Source organism: Apiospora phragmitis (assembly GCF_038363925.1).
Source record: "Apiospora phragmitis strain CBS 135458 chromosome Unknown utg000005l:1.0-4161743.0:1.0-4166827.0, whole genome shotgun sequence".
NCBI classification, from domain to species: Eukaryota; Fungi; Ascomycota; class Sordariomycetes; order Amphisphaeriales; family Apiosporaceae; genus Apiospora; species Apiospora phragmitis.
This window is the reverse complement of record NW_027117403.1, coordinates 256,588-274,728: the sequence shown is the minus strand read 5'-3', so window position 1 is coordinate 274,728 and position 18,141 is coordinate 256,588. Positions and strand designations below refer to the sequence as shown.

The window sequence follows — 18,141 nt, the reverse complement described above, 5'->3', positions numbered from 1 at the left end:
AAACCCTGCCTCTCAGGGAGCTTGCTGTAGAAGACATCCTCGGGAATGAACATGCCCGCCCTGTGGCCAACGAACGATATTCATCAGTCTCCGAGACGCAAAATAGATATGGGCAAGTTGAAGGAGAGGCTTGCTTACGCGCAATAGTCACACCGGCACGATTGAGGGCCGGTGCCGTGGTGGTCGCAGCCGTACGCCATGTCTCCCCTGGCGCCGCAGCATGTCCATCTGTCGATGGCGGTATTATCAGCATCCCGATGGCGGCTTGCGTGTGTTGCTAGACAGAAAATATTCCTCTTACCGAAAGGCTTGGGGCCAGTACTCGTAGAGCTTCTCGTCATCGCCCCCGAACTCCTTCTCGTACTTCGTCTTCATGAAGTCCGCTTCGGAAACCTGGGTGCGGCCCCAGCCCAGCTCCCAGCCAGCCTCCTCGCCGCCCCAGGTGATGAGCTCGAGCTCGCCGAAGTGGACGGAGCCGTCCTCGCACTGGCGGTGCTGGTCGTACCAGTTCTTCTGTTGATCCGTCGTTCTGTCGGCGGCGGCGTCATCCTCGTGGCGTTGGTCTGGTCGGTCGAGCATCTGGGAGTCTGTAAATACCGTGTCGCGGGTCAGCTAACCGTCATGAGGGGTCCTAGATCTTGTAACAACCCGGACAGTGACGAAAGTGGAAGCAAGTAATATTCGACAACTCACCGCCGCAAGACAGACACTTCCCGTCATACAGTCGTGCGTTGGCACCGCACACCACACACTGCTGGCCCTTTCCAGTCGTCTGGGCCGCTGACGCTAGCATCTTGGGTAGCTTATTTGCTGGTTTTGCTTTTGGAAAAGAAAATGAGAATCAACCGTAGGAAGAGTATTGACCATGGGCGACTTTGATGAATTCTAATAATAAATATCAGTAACTAAGTAGCTAGCTAGCCACCACCCGTCCTTCCCTGCGACCCTTGAGACTCTAAGGCGTCAAGCTCCGAGCTCTTGGGTTTCATCTTCGGTCGTGCGCCCCCAATCGTGCGTCGTGGAGCGGAATCAGAGTCGGAGACGCTCCATGACATTGACGTATCAGATATCGGATGATCGACAGAATTGTCCGAGATTAGCAACTCGGGCCGAACGAGCCAGGCGGAGGGACGGAGCTTATTTAATCAAAACCTCTCCCTCTCCCTCTCTCACGATATCGCATCCGAAGCTGTTTCTGGTTACCGCTCGTAACGAGCAGTGTGAATATTGACTTTTCTTGGCAGAATCATGATGATGGTTTGGCATTCCATTCGATTATTACTCTTGTATCGTCTACTAAAGACGACCATGTGTATTCAAAGCAAAGCACTGCATACAATGTCCTCGACGTTTCTTGGCACCACCGCTGCCGGCGCCAGCCATTGCCACCATCACCAGCAGCCGAGCCGGCGCAGTCGGCCTGCGCCAACCATCTTGATCCCGCCTTGTAGCTAGACTGGAATATGGTCAACCACACTTTTTCTTCTTCATTCTTGCTATTGGCCTTCTTCCTTCCACCACCAGAAGGCTCGACGCCGACGCCGACTGCCTCCTCCAACGGCCCCGGATACGCGTCCCAAGTAACTCCGCACCACCCGCACCCGCCGAGGGCACACAGTCCAGGGAGCGACCACCCAACAGAGCCGTCTCCTCCTCCGTCGGCCCCCGCCGCCACCTGGTGCAGCGTGAGCAAGCGGCGAGGCCGCCGGCGGCCCCCGTCCCGGACGCAGGTTAGCCACTTGTACTGCGACAGCGGGCGCGTCATCAACCGACTGGCCCGCTCCTCGCGCGGCTTGCACAGCTCCTCCAGCACGGGGCCGTAGTTATCCGCCACCTTGCCGCCGTCGTGCGTGACTCGGTGCGGGCAGAGCGCGTACGGCGCGGTGTCGAGGTACCACCGCACCGCGGCCGCGTCCCGGCCGCCGTACACGAGCTCGTGCATGTCGCGGACCACGACCAGGTCGCCGCCGTGGCAGTCATCCCAGCCGACGTAGGCTCTCCGGCGCCACCGCGGGGGAGCTGCTGCCGCCACCCTTTTAGTACGCGGCGATTCTGATGATGATGATGATGTTGTTGTTGTTGTTGTTGTTGTTGTTGTTGTTGTTGTTGTTGTTGTTGTTGTTGTTGTTGTTGTTGTTGTTGTTGTTGTTGTTGTTGTTGTTGTTGTTGTTGTTGTTGTTGTTGTTGTTGTTGTTGTTGTTGTTGTTGTTGTTGTTGTTGTTGTTGTTGTTGTTGTTGTTGTTGTTGTTGTTGTTGTTGTTGTTGTTGTTGTTGTTGTTGTTGTTGTTGTTGTTGTTGTTGTTGTTGTTGTTGTTGTTGTTGTTGTTGTTGTTGTTGTTGTTGTTGATGATGATGATGCGGGAGGACGAGAGGGCAGAGCACTTCTTCTCTTCTCTCGCGAAGGCATCCGCTCCGGGAACACCCCATCGAGGTCCCTGCAGAAATACCCCGCGGCCGGGATGCCATGGCCGTACCGCAGATAGTGCTCCACGAGGCAGAGCTGGCGCGGCGTGATGGCAAAGCGCCTCTCGTTCTTCGTATGCTTCTGCGCGACGAGCTCGCGCACCTCGATGTCGCGTCCTTCGCAGCAGGAGAGATAGGTTCCTCTCCCGGAACCGTGGCGGCGGCCGGCGGCCGGCGACGTCTCGGTGGCCAGGTCGTCGAAGCGGTGCAGCCGCGTGCAATCGCGGCACCAGAAGTACCGGTCGCCGAGGTCACGCAGCAGGGATTTGAAGAATTCTCGGAAGGCCTCGCCTTTGTCGCCCTGGTGGGACACGCCGCGGCGGTACAGGGCGCGATGGGAACACCAGCTCTTGTCGTTGTCGTGGAGAGTGAGGAAGACCTGCTGCGCTGTGTGGCAGGTGAGGCTAAGAGCTATCTTGGACTCGAAGGGGACGTCTTCTATGATGAGATCAAACAGCTCCCTAGACAGGTTCAGTAGCAGCTGTAGTCCATCGCGAGTTGGCGGGAAGCTTGGCTCGGGCGACATGGTGGCGTTGCTCGGCTGGGCCGAGGAGGGAAATGAAGCTGAGTGTGGTCTCTTGCAAGTTGTGATTTGTTTCATCATGCAAAAGCCCTCCAGATAGGATGTCTCAATAATCTGATATATGAAGAAGTCGTTGTTGGATGGTAATCAGCAATGAGAGACATTTTATTCACTTATTGTTTTGGGAGGCATCCTATCCCTGATCAATATGCCGCATTATCTCGGGGACGTCCTTTCTCCGATGAATATGCCAACAGCTATGAGGAGACAAAGGCAAATGGCTAACAACCATGCATATGCCGGGTTGACTGAAGTTAAAAGGGTGAAAAGGGATATACCCAGAAATACCCCAGAGCTTACCCGGGGGTCCACTCCACTTGTCACTCGAAGCTTAAAGGCATTATCCGCTTTTTCACAAACTCTAGCAGTGACTGCACACGCATTACTACGTCTCGAGGGTCATGTACTTAATATAGAATTTTTTGGTTCAATTGTTGCTGGTTGTTCACATATAAAGTTACTACCACTACGACTACAGCGTCTCGTCCTCGAGCAGCCCCATCATCTGCTGGCTACTGTTGAACCACCCGCCTAGCAGCATGCCCTGCTGCGGCAAGCTCACGCCCTCCATGGCCTGGTAGCCGGCCCACGGGCCCGCCGGCGGCATGTTGTGGCCCTGCGTCGTGATGGCACCCGGCGTGCCCATGCGTGCACTGCTCACGCTCTTCGTGCGCTGGTGGCACGCTGCGGCCGCATGATGGCTACTGCCGCCTGCGTCGGACATATCGCTACTCCCATGATACCCACCGCCGCCACCACCACCACCATTGGCAACGCCAACACCGCCGCCTGGACCCATCCCACCGTACGTGGACGCGGGCCCATAGCCGAGCGCGTTGAGGTACGTGTCGAGCTCGCGCCCGACCGACTGCTGCTCGCGGCTGGTCTTGACCTCGACGTACTTGAGCGCGACGTTGTAGAGGACCTGGAAGAGGCGCTGCATGCGGGCCGCCGGCTCCGACAGCTGCGACACGGGCTCGAGCGAGGCCACGAAGCTGTGCAGCCGGTCCATGTCCGTCTGGTCCGTCGTCTCGATGACATGACAAAAAATGACAATAAAAGGGATGAAGGGGGTGTAGAAGATGGTCCTGGAGAAGCAATTGGGTTAGTGAGTAAGTCCTAATAGAGTTGGTTGTCTAATGTCGAAATGAGAATCACATACCATTGGAAGTAGATGTCGATAAACGGGGAGCCATATGGCGTTAGGATAGCCATGCAGCTATCGTGCTTGCTCAACGCCTGACGAGCCGAGGTAATGCAAGCTTGGGTGAAGGTCGAGCTTGCCCCCCTGTACCGGCACAGCGCGATATATCAGGGTGAGTATAGAGTGGTGAAGCACCTCGTCCGAGTCGGAGATGTACTGTATGTCTTCCAACGCAATGGTCTTCGTCCACGTCGGCAGATTTTGCTCCTAGTGTTACAGTGTGTTAGTCCGACCACGTCGACGGGGTGAGAGGCAGCTTGGAGGGGGAAAACAGCGACCGAGACACGAACCTCTATCTTCTTCTTCTCCTTCATGATGGACAGCAACTCCTCCGCCAGACCCTGCGCCCTCGCCGTCCGGATCCCGTCGTCCTGGGCCAGGGCCGCGGGGCTATAGAGGAGTTCGTACACCCGACCCTGGCAGCGGGAGACCTTGATCCACGTCAAGAGGCAATGCTCAATGGCCGGGTGGCGGTCGATGCTCGACGTCGGTATCGGGACCGTGATGTCGTAGTCCTGGATGACGGACGGTCGACCCAGGCGCAGGGAGAGGCCCTTGTCAAGCACATACACCATCCAAAACAGCCAGGCGTTCTGGTTCCGGGCGGTCGGGGATTCGTCCCTCCAGGTGGCGCCGCGGTGGAGGCCAAGGTGCAGACACATCTGGGCGGCCACGGAGATGAAAGACCAGGCCTGTGAGGGCTTCGACCGTGCTATACAGTAGTCGGCCTATGAGGAAGATGATTAGTAACTTATCTCATTCCAGGCTTAGGTGATGATGACATACCGCGAGCCCCAACGCTATCACGTTATCTATAGAGGCCGGCATGTGAAAAGGAAGCGCGGCCAGAGCCGCCTCGAGTTGATTTCGACAATTCGTGGCCTCCCGGTTCAGGTCTTCCGGCCGAAGACAATGCTCGAGCTTGTCGACCTCCAGACTTATCTCCTTGAAGAGCCACGTAAGTCCCCAAAGCACAATGATGTACTCGGCGTCGGAGAATTTTGGGGAGAACATGACCCGAAGGACGTAATCCGTATATACCGACGGCGAGATCATACCGCATAGAGACAAATAGCTCACAGAGAAACCTTCTGTGTGCCCCCAAACATTGTAGTTGTTAGCGAACCCAGCCCCACACCACACAAGTAAACAACCCAAGGTTTATGTAGTCAACAAACAAAGTACCAACTAACCTTTCGAGATGCGCAAACACGTCATGGTCAGCTGCACGTCCCGGAAGCGGCCGCTCCCGCGATGGGCCCGTATTCGCAGTCAAGGAACCGCCCGCACCGGCCCCCTCGATCGGCGAGTTGGGCAAAACGTTGAGCTGCGTCTGCTGCGCCTTGACGAGCTCCTGCAGCGAGCTCAGGGTGTCGTCCAGCTCGAGGCGGAAGTCCTTCAGGGGCCCGGCCCGGACGGCCTCGTCGAGGAAGGTGCGGGCGAAGTTGGTGTGGGCCGTCATGGACGAGCCGCCCTCGAACTTGGGCTCGGGCGGCTCGGCCTGGTTCGTCGTGTTGTAGAAGCTCACACCCGAGTTGGACGTGGGCGTCGACATGCAACAGAACCCCCCGACCTTCTCGGCGGGCTGCGACGACGCCGACCGGTCGGTGGGCCGGCTCGACGAGGCGTTCTGGGCCAGCGCGAGGTTCCTCAGTTCGCTGACGACCTCGGAGAGGCGCTCCTCGATTCGATCAATCTTCCTCTCACTGGTCGGGGTCAAGTGTGTAAGTATCTTGGCTAGTCCTCACTACTATAAAGGCCAAGGGTCACATGACTTGTGCAACCACCCCGGGTATATATGACCATGTTACTTACTATTGAGTTGATATCAAAACACGTTGTCGTTTGTGTCGGATACTCTGCGACGCCGTGTAGGTGCATTTTGTCCTCGAACGGACACAGCTCGAACATGGCTCTTCCCGATCGCAGCCAACCTGGTCAATCGTTCAGCAATGGAATCTTGATGGGCAGACTTGTTGTGGGGCGAGGACCGGACAGAGATCACATGTTAGATAAGTATACATACCTTTCTTGCTCGACACGGGTCGCACTAGGTAGCATTCAGATACGTCAGTCATGCTCACAGAGGTTGGTCACAAAAGCAATACACGGCTGCACACCTCTGTATTCTGTGTGGGTATCGCCCGGGGTGTGCAGATGTAAGTGCCGAGCGGCTATCGAGTTCCGGTGTCACTTACCGCTCTGCGCGGGACGGGCGCGTCCTGAGATGTACCCTTATTTGAACCCTCGTCCCCCGTATCTCCTCCCTCGTTGATCATATCATCATCCACTTGATCCTGCATATTCATCATAGCGTTAAGGGGGCGGCGGGCCAATGTGTTTTTTGTGTAATAATACTATTATTATGTCTTGTCACAATAATAATGATGATTGGAAGGCCGAGCCGACTGCCAGTGCATTAAGCGAATGCCAAGAAGTCAGAGTGGAACGATGCTGTGATGTACCGAACCCAGACAGACGATAACCCGTAGGGCTGGATTGCTATCTCCGAATCCGCCGTGGAGGATGGAGCCGGATTTCGATTTTGTTCGGAGCAGGCCCGGGCCTTGACCGAATCCAGAAGGTGGCGAATATAAACTAAACGAGAACAGCGATATGCTTATCTCTTGGAACAGGCGGTTTGTTTGGTCCTAGGTGTAACGGATTCTTCCCAAGAACAGTCGGTAGCAAATGAATAGCAAAGAAGCGCCTTCGGGATGTTGGGAGTGCGAGAGGGCCGCAACTCATAAGACGGGATCCTCCAGTAATAGGTAACAAGGCCACAATGTTGAACGTTCCGCAGCCCGAGAGTTGCGAGCCCCCGATATACGCGCTTAACGTATGCAAGCTAAAAGCTGCTAAAAGGGGAGAAATCCTATGCCACCAACCCACTTATCCTCGGGGCCCAAGCAACCGAGTTTTCCTGGGACAGGCCCAAGTCGATCTTGTCCCACTTAGTCTCGGTCTGCCGTTTCATCGTCGCCTGTCAACTTCCATTTCTGGGAAGGGGCCGTGGTATATCCGGTGCGGCCAGCTCATACTTAAAGAAAACAAGCCGGCCCTACCGAGTACAAGAGCTCTGCCTCTAACAGAGTTCAACGCTTGCTCGAACTTCCATGCGCTATCTTCCGAGGTGTCATGGCACTATTGGTCAGCCAACGACCAGATTTCCAACGACCAAGGAAATGTCGAATTCTCATCGTGACGACCCCTACCGCCGTTGAAGGTCGGCATTTGGAGAAACTTGTTTCTACTCGCGACATGGTACCATGATGATTGCAGTGCATGACGCTTCAGGCAGCGATAGTTTGCGGCACCCTGGCACCACCAAATCTGCATCATTGGCGAACCGAACACCCCCCATTGACCCGTATGGGTCAAGTGCTAGCAGCCTTGATACGAGAAACTAGTCCCGAGGGTAACCCGATTTCATTGCGAAAGAGAGGAGGAGCAGGAGCTGTAATGCGTTATTCCCTATCAAATAAAGTTAAAGAACCTCGGTCCCGAAAGAGTCGGCAGTTGGTGGAGGAAGGAGGCTCTTGTCTGCTTGTCGTGGAAGAGGTTGATGCCGTGGGCCTTGGTGGGCTTTAGTTTCAACGGGTTTCTGATACCATCCAGCCGGATGGGCTCGCCATTGGAGAGACGCTGAATCTCCATTTCCACTCGGGTGCTTGGCATGCGATCGGTGCGTCAAATAGCCCACGGCTACGAGGGCTACCCCATCACAAAATCTGTCAAAGAATGCGACGTGCCCATCGAAACCCGGAGTCGTGGTAGTGGTGGGTTATGACCGCACTAAACATTTGACATTCCGTCGAGCTCCAAAGCCATGTTTCATGAGGCGACGAGCCGCATGGCAGGTAAACTACACATCTCCCCATGCGCAAATCCGCTAAAGATCTCAAGGGTGTGGTAAACCCTCTGCGTTATTCAATACGGGCCAAGGTTGTTGGGAATTCCCATCAAAGGTTGCCGCCGAACAGAAGCAGTACACACCTTCCTAGGGCCATCTGGAGAACGCCTCAGGAGACCTGGGCAGCTGGCTCGCCTTGCCCAGTTGCGCATAGATGAGAGAGACTCTGGGCTACCATTCGATCTGGACCTGGGACTGGTGGGGCAACTCGCTTACCTTCTCAGTTATGCATATTATCGAACGAGCCAACAGGACAAGTGGTCAGCTCCAGCGGCAAGGATCATGAGTTGAGACATGGTGTATGTCCTTGATGTTATGCTGCCAGTGTCGATGACATCAACTGGCGATACAGTTTTCTCAACATGGTGTTCTCTTCTCCCAGACGCCTGTCGCCTTGAAGAGCACAGCATGGTCCTCCGGTCTACGCAACTTCGTGACCTGAACAGCGGATCCCAAGTGCGACCAGTCCCCTGGTGCTCTCCAGGACCGGGACCGCGATCCGATCTTCGGTTGCAGCCGAATTGAAAGTCTAAGCTTCGCCAAGCCAAATCGTACTACAAGTATACGGAGGAGTAGTCGGAGACGTGCGCCGTACAGTCGCGCTACCTTGAGAGGCACACATCTAGGTTGGGAAAAAGAATGTGCCAGCGAGATTGCCGACCGAGTTTCGCCAACGAGAAAAGGAAATACCCGGACGGATGATAATCAGCTGTTCATGTCAAGGCAGTCCTCCACGTGGTCGTAGTATGACAGGAAAGAAACTTCAAATTGCTTCACCCGGGGAGGCCATCAACACACTTTGCTCTTGCCGCAGCGCCGGCAACTCTCAGGCGAGCAACGTTCTTAGCAATCTCATGCACGAGAGCCCACATCTTGATGGCTCCACATGGCGGGGATGGTCCATATGGCGGACACCGGCGGTCGTAACGGTTCAACAGCGAGAAGGATTTAATTTCTCAAGAATGACTTGCTTGCACTGGGAATTGCCGACCTGAGAAGAGGTGTTCGTGTCCAATGAAGAGCGTGTTGGCCGTACGTACAAGAGACTTGAAGGCATGGAACTTGAGAACATGAGACAAAGTCGAGAAGAAACCATCAAGGATATTAGGCAGGCTCTTTTGGTGCTTGTTGACATTGAATGCCAAGCACTCTGTAGACCAACACAAACGGACCAACAAAACAGGAACTAGCCCAGCACCACACGAGCCTTCATGCAGCAGAGGAAAGATTCATAAGAAAAGGAACGAAATCATTTAATATTCTATCATTGAGATCCAGCACCAAAATTGGCAAAAAAAATCTGCTCCCCCGCACAGGCTTGAACTGTGAACCTCCTGATTGCTACTTGATAACAGTCAGACGCGCTAGCCAATTGCGCCACGGAGGAATCCAATCTACTGATTGAGTGGCTTTGCTTGCTTGAAAAATATCTCCCTTAGACCGGCCTGTATACCTGAAACCAATAGCAGATACTGACAATGCCAAATGGAACATCTTTTTCAATCCTTGCAATGAACTGAACTTCCCTCCAGATTATGCGCTGGCGGAAGTGCATGTAGATGATACTCAACTCATAAAGCGCAACCTACGAGTCCGTTATGCTGCATTAATACGAGGGGAAATCCGCCTTACACGACATTATCGCTGGGCCTTGACGAGAAGCGCCGATAGAGTTTGTCTGCCCAGTCTTAGGCCCTCGAACCAACCGCAAAGTCCATCTCGCGTGGAATCAGTCTGATGGAATCCCCTAAAGTCGGAGCATAAATTTATCTTATAGGCAATATCATGGCAAAAAAAAATCAATTCCAAGATGTCTACCCTAGCTACTCCGTGATCCTCGACGCTTTCGACCGTGCTGTCGTCGATCCCCCAATCTGAACGCCCCCAAAATGATACACAAACTGACCTGAACGCAACAAAAGCGGTTTGTTTTTAAATCCCTACTATAGGCATAGAAACGAAATAATGTCGAGAAAAAGGGGGGTCAAGAAATCAAATCAAACCACGGCCGCTCCAAGAAGTCATGATTATTACCAACCACCTGCTCCCCCTCCCGCGCTCGCTTTACTACACGCCAGCGCTCATCCACCCAAACAAACTCGCCGCCCCGCCCAGCAGCAATATCGTCAAGATCGCCGCGCCGGCCTTGTCGCCCGCCGTGATAGGCGCCGTGTGCCCGGTAAAATCGTCGCCACCGATGCCCGCATTATAATTGCCGCCGCTGGTGCCGCCCGTGCTGTTGGTGACGGGCGGCTTGGACCCGCGGATGAGCAGCGACGACACGGCGCCCAGCACGTCCATCTGCTGCCCGGCGCCCGTGCTGCCGTCGAACGCGCCCGTCGACCAGGCGAACCCGCACGCGCGCTGGTTGGCGCCGCCCGTGCACGTCTTGATGGCCGCCGCGGCCGAGTCGCGCAGCACCGGCAGCGCCCGCTCCGCCAGGAACGGCGCGATCGTCGTCGCCGTCGAGATCCAGCGCGCCACGTAGCCCTTGAAGCTCAGCATGTCCGTCGTGCACGTCATGTGCTGCTCGCACGCGATCTCGTACGCGATGTTGTTGGGGAAGAAGGTGTTGAGCGTGGCGTTGAGGAGGTCCTCGGCCCGCTTCCGCCAGACGTCGCTGCCGTTGGTCTAAAGACATGTTTAGGTTAGCCATCCGCGCGTGGGTTAGATTAGTAGGAGTGAACTGTTTTTGGCGACCTACATAGTTGTACATGTGGGCCGCGCCCAGCAGGTAGACGCCGTTGTTGTACGAGAACTGGGCGCGATTGATGTCGGTGCAGTTGGTCTGCACGTGGGCGCCGTCGTAGATGTTGTACTCCTTGTCCATGAAGCCGACGCCGACGACCCAGTCCCACGTCTTCTCGGCCCAGTCGGCGTAGCTCTGGTTGCCCGTGTAGCGGGCCAGGCGGGCGCCGAGGTTGAAGAAGCAGCCGTTCGCGATGCTGTTCTTGTAGTCGTAGCCGTTGTTGGAGAAGGGGATCTGCCACCGCAGGCCGCCGTTGCACGTCTTGTCGTGGCGGTTCGGGTCGGCCTGCGTGTTGAAGACGCCCTGCGCTAGTGCCAGCCACTGCGGCTGGTCCTTCGGCGGGTTCGGGAAGTTCTCCTCGGCCGCCTGCATCGCCGTCATGCCCCAGAAGCCCTGGTCGTCGTTGCCCAGCGAGGCCGTCACGTTGGGCGGCATGTAGTCCTGGTTGGGCCCAACCTGCCATAACAGGGCCTGGGTGACCACGTCGTTGTAGGTATCGTCGCCCGTCAGGTGCCAATAATCAATCATCGTTCCCCATAGCGCGCCTCCTTCCCACCAGTAGTAGTCGCCAGCAGGTGGAGGGCCGGGGAGGATGCCGGGTGTCCCTCCAGACTGGTTTCCTTTGTAGTAGGTCATCAGGTCGTAGGCAATCGACGCTGACGTCTGTTTGATGGCATCTGGAATAGGTCAGCAGGGCGTTACGCGCACGGCCATCTACCAACGGGGCTCCTAGATGCCGGGGAGCAACTGCGCCGGCAGATGGGACAGAATGGAGGTGCATACCATCGGAATCAATCGAGTAGGTAGTCGCAGCTGATACAGCCGTGATGCCAAGAAGAAGCGCGGCGGCAGCGCGCTGAACGAGCGAGGCCATCATGAGATGGAGACTCGGTGGAGTTGGGACTATGCAGCGAACGAGCGATGTGGAAGACGAAACAGCAGAAAGATCAAGCAGAAAAGAGCGACACGTGTGACGGCTGGCCTCGACTTGTTCCGGCTTCCTCGTCGTACATAAGTCGGGCCTACCGAGGACTGGGTTTACTGTGCTCGGGGAACGAAAGCGCTCCGAAGACGAAGCTTGCGCGTGATTCTGCTCCAAAGAAAGGTATGGAAAAGAAAAATGATTTGCTCGAGCAGAAAAGATGCTGCAAAAGATGCCAAGTGATTGATGGATGTATGGTAAGTGAATTTGGGCGCCCAAATTCGCAAATTAGCTCAGACGGGGCGGGAACTTGAATCAAGAGCTGCAGATAGGGCGCATGTACACATGAACTATATACAGCAAGCCTACCGGATATACGAGAATCGGGACTGGGTGGGCGACATGGGCAGCCCCCCTCAAGTGCATCAGGAAGAGGTAAGGGGACGTCAGCGGGAGAGCGTCAGGTGGCGCGGACGGGAAAACGGCATCGCTGGAAGACGTAGAGGGTATAGTAGGGCGACGACAACTCTACCTCGACTATTGTAAGATTACGGCATGCCAACTAAACTGGACTAGGCCAGGGAGAGATGGGGGCATTTGGGGGGAGCATAAGGGCAAGGGATTCGTGGACGAGAGCCCATTCTTGCTGGCCCAGTTACCAGAGCCAACCAACCAGTCCAGTAGACCATCATAACAACCAACATGAGTAGGGGCCAAAACGGACGTGTTTCAATACTTGCGACATCTGAACCATGCCATGGGCAATCTGGCTGGAATGACTTGGACAGTTATGACTTGATCGCCGTCTTATTTCACATTAGCATCTCCTTGATGGGAAACCCAAACACCAAAAGGAAAAGCAAGTGTTCATGTCTGTAATTAACAGTCGCACGACTTGTTGATAACACCCTAGACTCACCACAGTCCCCCCAGGAAGGTCAAGCTTTTGACGTGGGGTTTTCGCTTCTCGCTGTCAAGCTTGTCGCGTGTTGTGGTTGGGTTATTCCAGGGCCCCCTAAGATCCCTACTAGACGGTGCCCCATGTGGCCCAGAAAAAAAGGCTTGTTTTCCCAGAACGCAACTTAGCGCCCGGCTTGGCCCTGGGGATTTCGACAGGGAAATGAATTCCTGTGCGGGAATACGTAAGCCAGTTGGGCGCAGCCTCTCAACGAGTCCCACCCATTTATTTATTCTTGTCGTCGCGCTATTCGGCTAAGCGGAACGGAGGGTGTGAGAGATGCGAGCTGAAGGGCTCTGGGGTGGGAGCGGTGCATCAAAAGGCAGCATTGAATGCGCTGGTAAATCGCCTGGAGATGCTTCTGGGGGAGCGTTGGGGGTGGAGCAGACCTGGTAATGGGAATTTGATTGATTGATTTTCTTTGGAGACAAGAATCTCCGCAGTAAGGTCTAGAATTCTGCTCACTTCAGACCGACCTTCTGTACCACTACAGGCCACATGTAGTGGTGGTACGATTAGTGATACACCTGCACAGGACTCGTATCGGATGCCCTGTTTTGAGTCGCTGCAGCTGAGGTTGCGTGCATTCGCCTCAAATATAGACTCGGGTGTGAAGCGACATTTTCGGACGACAACAGTTATGGTTGCGGTTGTGGTTTCTACCAGCCACTTTCCAACTGGTCCTCGATGGTTTTTACTGGGCGTTGTGTAAGCGAAAATGGTGGCATTGCACAACCCAACTCCAACTCAAGAGTCGGAAGCTCGCGGGAAGGACTGGAGTTTGTGGACCGGCCCGGGCAAAAATCGATTACGTAGGCGCTCTACATTTGCAAGGAGGGGAGCTCTAGCATCATAATGACCGTCGTCCATCTTCTGGCCATAACGAATCTATTTTAATCCAACCTCCAGCCCTCCTCCCAAAGAACCAACACGCGATGACAGTGGTACATATCGTGCAGTTCCGCTTCAAGGATGGCACAAGTGCTGAGGCCGTGTCACAGGTCTGTTGAGCCTAGCCTACATGTGTTGGATGCGGTTGTTTGTGGCGCTGTAGCTAACTTGACCCTTACGCGGCCCCCCGTCCAGGCCTGCGCGCACATGTTGTCGCTGAAAGAGACATGCGTGCATCCTCAATCCAATAAACCCTACATTACGACCTTGACGGGCGGTAAAGACAACTCTCCCGAGGGTCTACAGGTTGGTGTCCCCCCAATCGCAGTTCGTGATCGTTGAACCAACCATCATCCATGTATATAGAACGGCATTCAGTACGCATTTGTTGTGCATTTTCCGACTACCAAGGAAAGGGACTATTATGTCAAGACCGATCCAGTCCATCAAGAGTTCATCAAAAGCAATGGCCCGTTAATCGAGAAAGCCATCGTGGTGGACTACACCATAGGGGAGTTTTGAGGGGTATGACTGGCTACTACCCCGCCAACCGCCTCAGCGACAAATCAACTCAATCTTTTTTTTACTATCGATGTCAACTGCAAACTATCACAGGATATGTACACAATGAATGACCAAATGCTTCTCTATTTGCTAGGTTGATTTCCTGTGAGTGTGTTATAGTCGCGAAACAGGTAATTGGTCAAAATGTCGCAGCTGGCTCGCGGGAATGGTGATCAGCAAAGACTGCCCTGTTGAAGCCGTTCAGAGGAGGCTTCTGGTTTCCCCAGCAGCATCACGCCTGCACATAGTTGAGGCCTCTGTAGCGATGCTGTCTGAATTCAGGAGATGACAGGCAGCAAATGCAGTGCGCCTCCCAGTAGAGATCCACCATTAATCCCGCCGGACGAGAGGCTATCTCCGTCTAGGCACGGAACACGCTTACAAATGACAAGCAATAGGGAATCTTGGTGGTTGTCGCATCCCTGACTATCAAGTTGGACTGCTTAAGTAGATGTGAATACTACCTAAATATAAAGGCTCACCCTTCCCTATCCCACTTGCCCACTTAGAATAAGTACTATCGCGTTCCTCAATAACTCACTTGCAAACCATGGCGAACTTAGCAAAGACGATTGTCGCAACAGGCGCCACATCCGGCCTGGTAAGCTCCAGCTCCCTCCCTCACGCCTGATCGCCCAACTAGGCCCAGCGCCTATGTACATGCTGATTTTTCTTTCCGTCCGCAGGGCTTCGAACTGGTCAAGCAACTGCTCGCCCAGACGCAGCCCTACAAGTTCATCCTCGGCGCCCGCGACAACGAGCGCACCCGAGCCGCCTACGACGGGCTCCAGTACGACAGCGGCCGGCACAGCCTGACCATCCTGCCCCTGGATCTGGTCGACTTGGCCACGGTCCGGACCTTCGCGCGGCAGGCCCTGCGAGAGCTGGGGCCGGACCCCGTCGACTACCTGCTGCTCAATGCGGGCATGGCGCGCAACGACGACGCGCCGGGGCCGGGGCCCTCGCGGTGGAGCGACTCGTATCTCGTCAACAATTTGTGTGAGTGACCCGTGCAAAGAAAGCTAGCCAGCCACGCGCTCCTGGCGACTCTGCCGCCGAAGCATCGCGTGCATGTGCGAGTGTGTGTACTTTTAGTTGACCTGATATTTCAGCTCAACATTACCTGATGCACTTGCTGCGATCCAAACTCGAGGCCTCGGGTTCGCGCATCGTCGTCGTATCTTCCGGCGCGATCCGAGGTGTCACCGATACAAGTAAGCCCATCTCCTCCCGCAGTTCCAATCAACCCTATGTCAGTACCTGGGTATTCAGCCAAGTTGGCCACAATCTACCTACCCCTCTTCCTTCTCGAGGGTTTTGCTCACTGAAGGTACGGCGGCTAGGTGTTCTCGACCAAGACAACAAGCGCCACCCGGAAACCGAGCGCAGCGTCTACTCGGCGACCAAGTTCACGCAGCTGCTGGGCGCGCACTGGTGGCAGCGCGCGCTCGGCCCCACAACAAAATGCACCGTCGTCGCCGTGTCCCCCGGATTGATCCCGGGGACCAACCTGGCCCGGCACGTGGCGCCCGGCCAGCCGCGGCCTGACCCGAACCACCCGGACGCCAAGAGCGTCGCGACGGGCGCCCAGAGCATCCTGGCAGCGCTGACGGCGCGCGACGACGACCTGCCCGAGGATCCGGAGCGGCTCTTCCTCACGAGCTGGGGCGAGTGGTGGCCCAAGGACGTCTATGGCCTGAGCCTCGACCGCGCGCTGCAGGACAAATGGTGTCTGGGCGTCGAGGAGATCGAGCGGGAGGAGGGAATCTCGGCTTAGGTTTCAAGTTCTTGGATACAGTGGCAAAAGATGAAGAATACACGTATGCCTTCAACGGCTATACGTCCAGTGCAAGTCTTCGTTGAGTTGTGACAGCTATGCCAATCAATGGTTTTGAAGGGCTGCATCACGGAGCCCAGAACATCGGAACTATAAAAAGATACTTGCACCTTGATGACTGGTGATTAATGCCGTTGCCAAGCATGCAGATACACACGAGAAAAGGGCAAAACATTTTTGGCGACACCCGGAATCGAACCGGGGTCTACACGGAACAGTTATGATACTAGACCACAACGTGTTGTACTGACCACTATACTATGTCACCTGAAATGACTGGGCTTGCCAATTCTTCAGAATAAGTCTCCTTATTCTTTCTATGATTGGCTCGGTCAGTGACAAGATGTGCATGCATAAATGTATTGGTCCAAGGGATGGGGATGCCGACAGAAAATCCAAGTCTTGGCTGTCGAGAGGACGAGCTTATCCATGGTGGGTGACGCAACACATAATGGAGCTATCAAGGAGTCGACCAATCTCTGGTGGGAAGTCTGGGTAGGTACTGTTCGAGATGGCGAGGTTGGCGACGAGAATTGAGCCGGAAAAAGTACTTTGAGAGAGCAATGGACATGGCATGGTCTGATGAAACGAAAGTGCCGAAAAATCGAAAGCCTGGTGGGGAGAATTATAGAAATGGCAGCAGTTATATGATAATAAAAGGATAACAAGAGGTCTTCTAGTATCATCATATTGATTAGATACGAAGTAGTGGAAGTTAAACGTCAAGTGAGTGAAGAGTTGATGAATCAAATCGTGCATCTAGATTGGAAGCAGATTGCATTTGTTCTCAACTCCATGCCACCCCTGAACTGGGCTGTATGATTACATGTATTTCTATATCAGAGACTTGATGCCGCCAGCCACCACCCAATGCGGCATGCCCCTAGTAGATCCACTCAAGGAGGGAATCAAACCCGCACGTCGTCCATCCCAACTTGCCCAAGAGCACGTCGTGGTAGGCAAGCCCGCCCGCAAGGAGGACGCCGAGATAGCCCCCTTTCCAGGGGCTTCGAGATCGGAAGACGCCTGTACCAGCGAGGATGCAGAAGGCGGAAACCAGTCGAACAGGACTCAGGAGCCCCAGAGTATGTCGGGGAGCAACCCTATCGTCGAGGCTAAGAGGGGGGTCCTTACGCAGTGCCACCACCTCCTTTTTGTCTGTAAGTTGTAACCAGGTGTGGCGTGGCGGCAGTTGGGGGGTATCCATGACTATAGTTGGAAGTTGGGAGAGGCTCTCGCTGTGTACTATCGCCTCCCTTCCTTTCGCGTCAAGAGGTTCATCAGCGACTGTCAGGGCTTCGCGTATGGCTGGAGGCGCAGAGCGCGGTCTGCGCGATGTACGAACGACTGGCCGTCTTTGCTGCACCATGGTGTTGCAGCAGCAACAGCACCGGCAGCTCTCTTGTTGGATGTCTCGCTGTTGGCGGCTCCAGCGCGGATGGCTCCGCTCGGCGGACGACGGAGGCAATGAGCCGCAGTTCTGACAAGGCGCTTCTGCCCGGGCCTCGGACGCTCGAGTGCGCTCATGTTCTGCGTTTCGTTGGCGTTGTGCTCGCTCCTCGACAAAGTATCGCGTAACTGACGCTGCCAACCAACATAGTATCTCCTGTAATGGTTGTCGTTGATGTTGTTGTTGTTGTTGTTGTTGTTGTTGTTGGGGATGCTCTTGTGGTGCCAGTCCCATGTTACCCAGCTCGTTGCCGGAATCTGTGTTGCTGTCTTCGCTGGATACCGACTCTTTGTCGCTATCCGTGTAGCCAAGAGTATCCCAATGCAATGAATCCATGATGTTTAAAGTATTATACGTATATTTGCAAACTAGATGGGGCGGGTGCAGGTTGCAGTAAAGGGTGAAGATATTGTACAGCTTGCAAGTGGGCTTTTCCCGTAGAAAACCGTTAACCTCAAGCTGTGTCTGCCGTGGCATATGAACATGAATCCGATTTCTTCCGAGGTGTCTACATGTTTCCATGGTAATGTTGGAGTCTTTTCAGGGATACCACTGTTTAAACTTGAGTATACTTTTGGTTTCCTAAGGACCGGTAGTACCACACTGA

General features: G+C 54.7%; 8 protein-coding genes across 8 annotated transcripts; 4 read left to right on the top strand and 4 right to left on the bottom strand.

Annotated features, from left to right (window-relative positions):
• Positions 1-198: 198 nt before the first annotated feature.
• Positions 199-678, top strand: PG994_004171 (uncharacterized protein; the record flags this gene model as incomplete). Its single annotated transcript, XM_066855580.1, has 1 exon — positions 199-678. One exon carries the CDS (start codon positions 199-201, stop codon positions 676-678), a length of 480 nt encoding a protein of 159 aa, XP_066717747.1.
• A 568-nt stretch (positions 679-1,246) lies between these two features.
• On the bottom strand, positions 1,247-1,942 carry PG994_004170 (uncharacterized protein; the record flags this gene model as incomplete). The annotated part of the gene is made up of 1 exon (XM_066855579.1): positions 1,247-1,942. One exon carries the CDS (start codon positions 1,940-1,942, stop codon positions 1,247-1,249), a length of 696 nt encoding a protein of 231 aa, XP_066717746.1.
• Positions 1,943-2,036: 94 nt separating this feature from the next.
• On the bottom strand, positions 2,037-2,989 carry PG994_004169 (uncharacterized protein; the record flags this gene model as incomplete). The annotated part of the gene is made up of 2 exons (XM_066855578.1): positions 2,037-2,394; positions 2,475-2,989. 2 exons carry the CDS (start codon positions 2,987-2,989, stop codon positions 2,037-2,039), a joined length of 873 nt encoding a protein of 290 aa, XP_066717745.1.
• Positions 2,990-3,518: 529 nt separating this feature from the next.
• PG994_004168 (uncharacterized protein) lies at positions 3,519-6,562 on the bottom strand (the record flags this gene model as incomplete). Its single annotated transcript, XM_066855577.1, has 7 exons — positions 3,519-4,134; positions 4,291-4,457; positions 4,541-4,978; positions 5,037-5,325; positions 5,444-5,928; positions 6,277-6,300; positions 6,449-6,562. The coding sequence occupies 7 exons, from the start codon at positions 6,560-6,562 to the stop codon at positions 3,519-3,521; spliced, it is 2,133 nt and encodes a 710-aa protein (XP_066717744.1).
• Positions 6,563-10,230: 3,668 nt separating this feature from the next.
• Positions 10,231-11,786, bottom strand: PG994_004167 (glycosyl hydrolase family 76; the record flags this gene model as incomplete). The annotated part of the gene is made up of 3 exons (XM_066855576.1): positions 10,231-10,794; positions 10,868-11,589; positions 11,696-11,786. The coding sequence occupies 3 exons, from the start codon at positions 11,784-11,786 to the stop codon at positions 10,231-10,233; spliced, it is 1,377 nt and encodes a 458-aa protein (XP_066717743.1).
• A 1,941-nt stretch (positions 11,787-13,727) lies between these two features.
• PG994_004166 (uncharacterized protein) lies at positions 13,728-14,205 on the top strand (the record flags this gene model as incomplete). Its single annotated transcript, XM_066855575.1, has 3 exons — positions 13,728-13,793; positions 13,879-13,989; positions 14,050-14,205. 3 exons carry the CDS (start codon positions 13,728-13,730, stop codon positions 14,203-14,205), a joined length of 333 nt encoding a protein of 110 aa, XP_066717742.1.
• Positions 14,206-14,797: 592 nt separating this feature from the next.
• Positions 14,798-16,024, top strand: PG994_004165 (short-chain dehydrogenases/reductase; the record flags this gene model as incomplete). Its single annotated transcript, XM_066855574.1, has 3 exons — positions 14,798-14,848; positions 14,934-15,246; positions 15,360-16,024. 3 exons carry the CDS (start codon positions 14,798-14,800, stop codon positions 16,022-16,024), a joined length of 1,029 nt encoding a protein of 342 aa, XP_066717741.1.
• A 937-nt stretch (positions 16,025-16,961) lies between these two features.
• Positions 16,962-17,662, top strand: PG994_004164 (uncharacterized protein; the record flags this gene model as incomplete). The annotated part of the gene is made up of 2 exons (XM_066855573.1): positions 16,962-17,244; positions 17,316-17,662. The coding sequence occupies 2 exons, from the start codon at positions 16,962-16,964 to the stop codon at positions 17,660-17,662; spliced, it is 630 nt and encodes a 209-aa protein (XP_066717740.1).
• Positions 17,663-18,141: the final 479 nt, after the last annotated feature.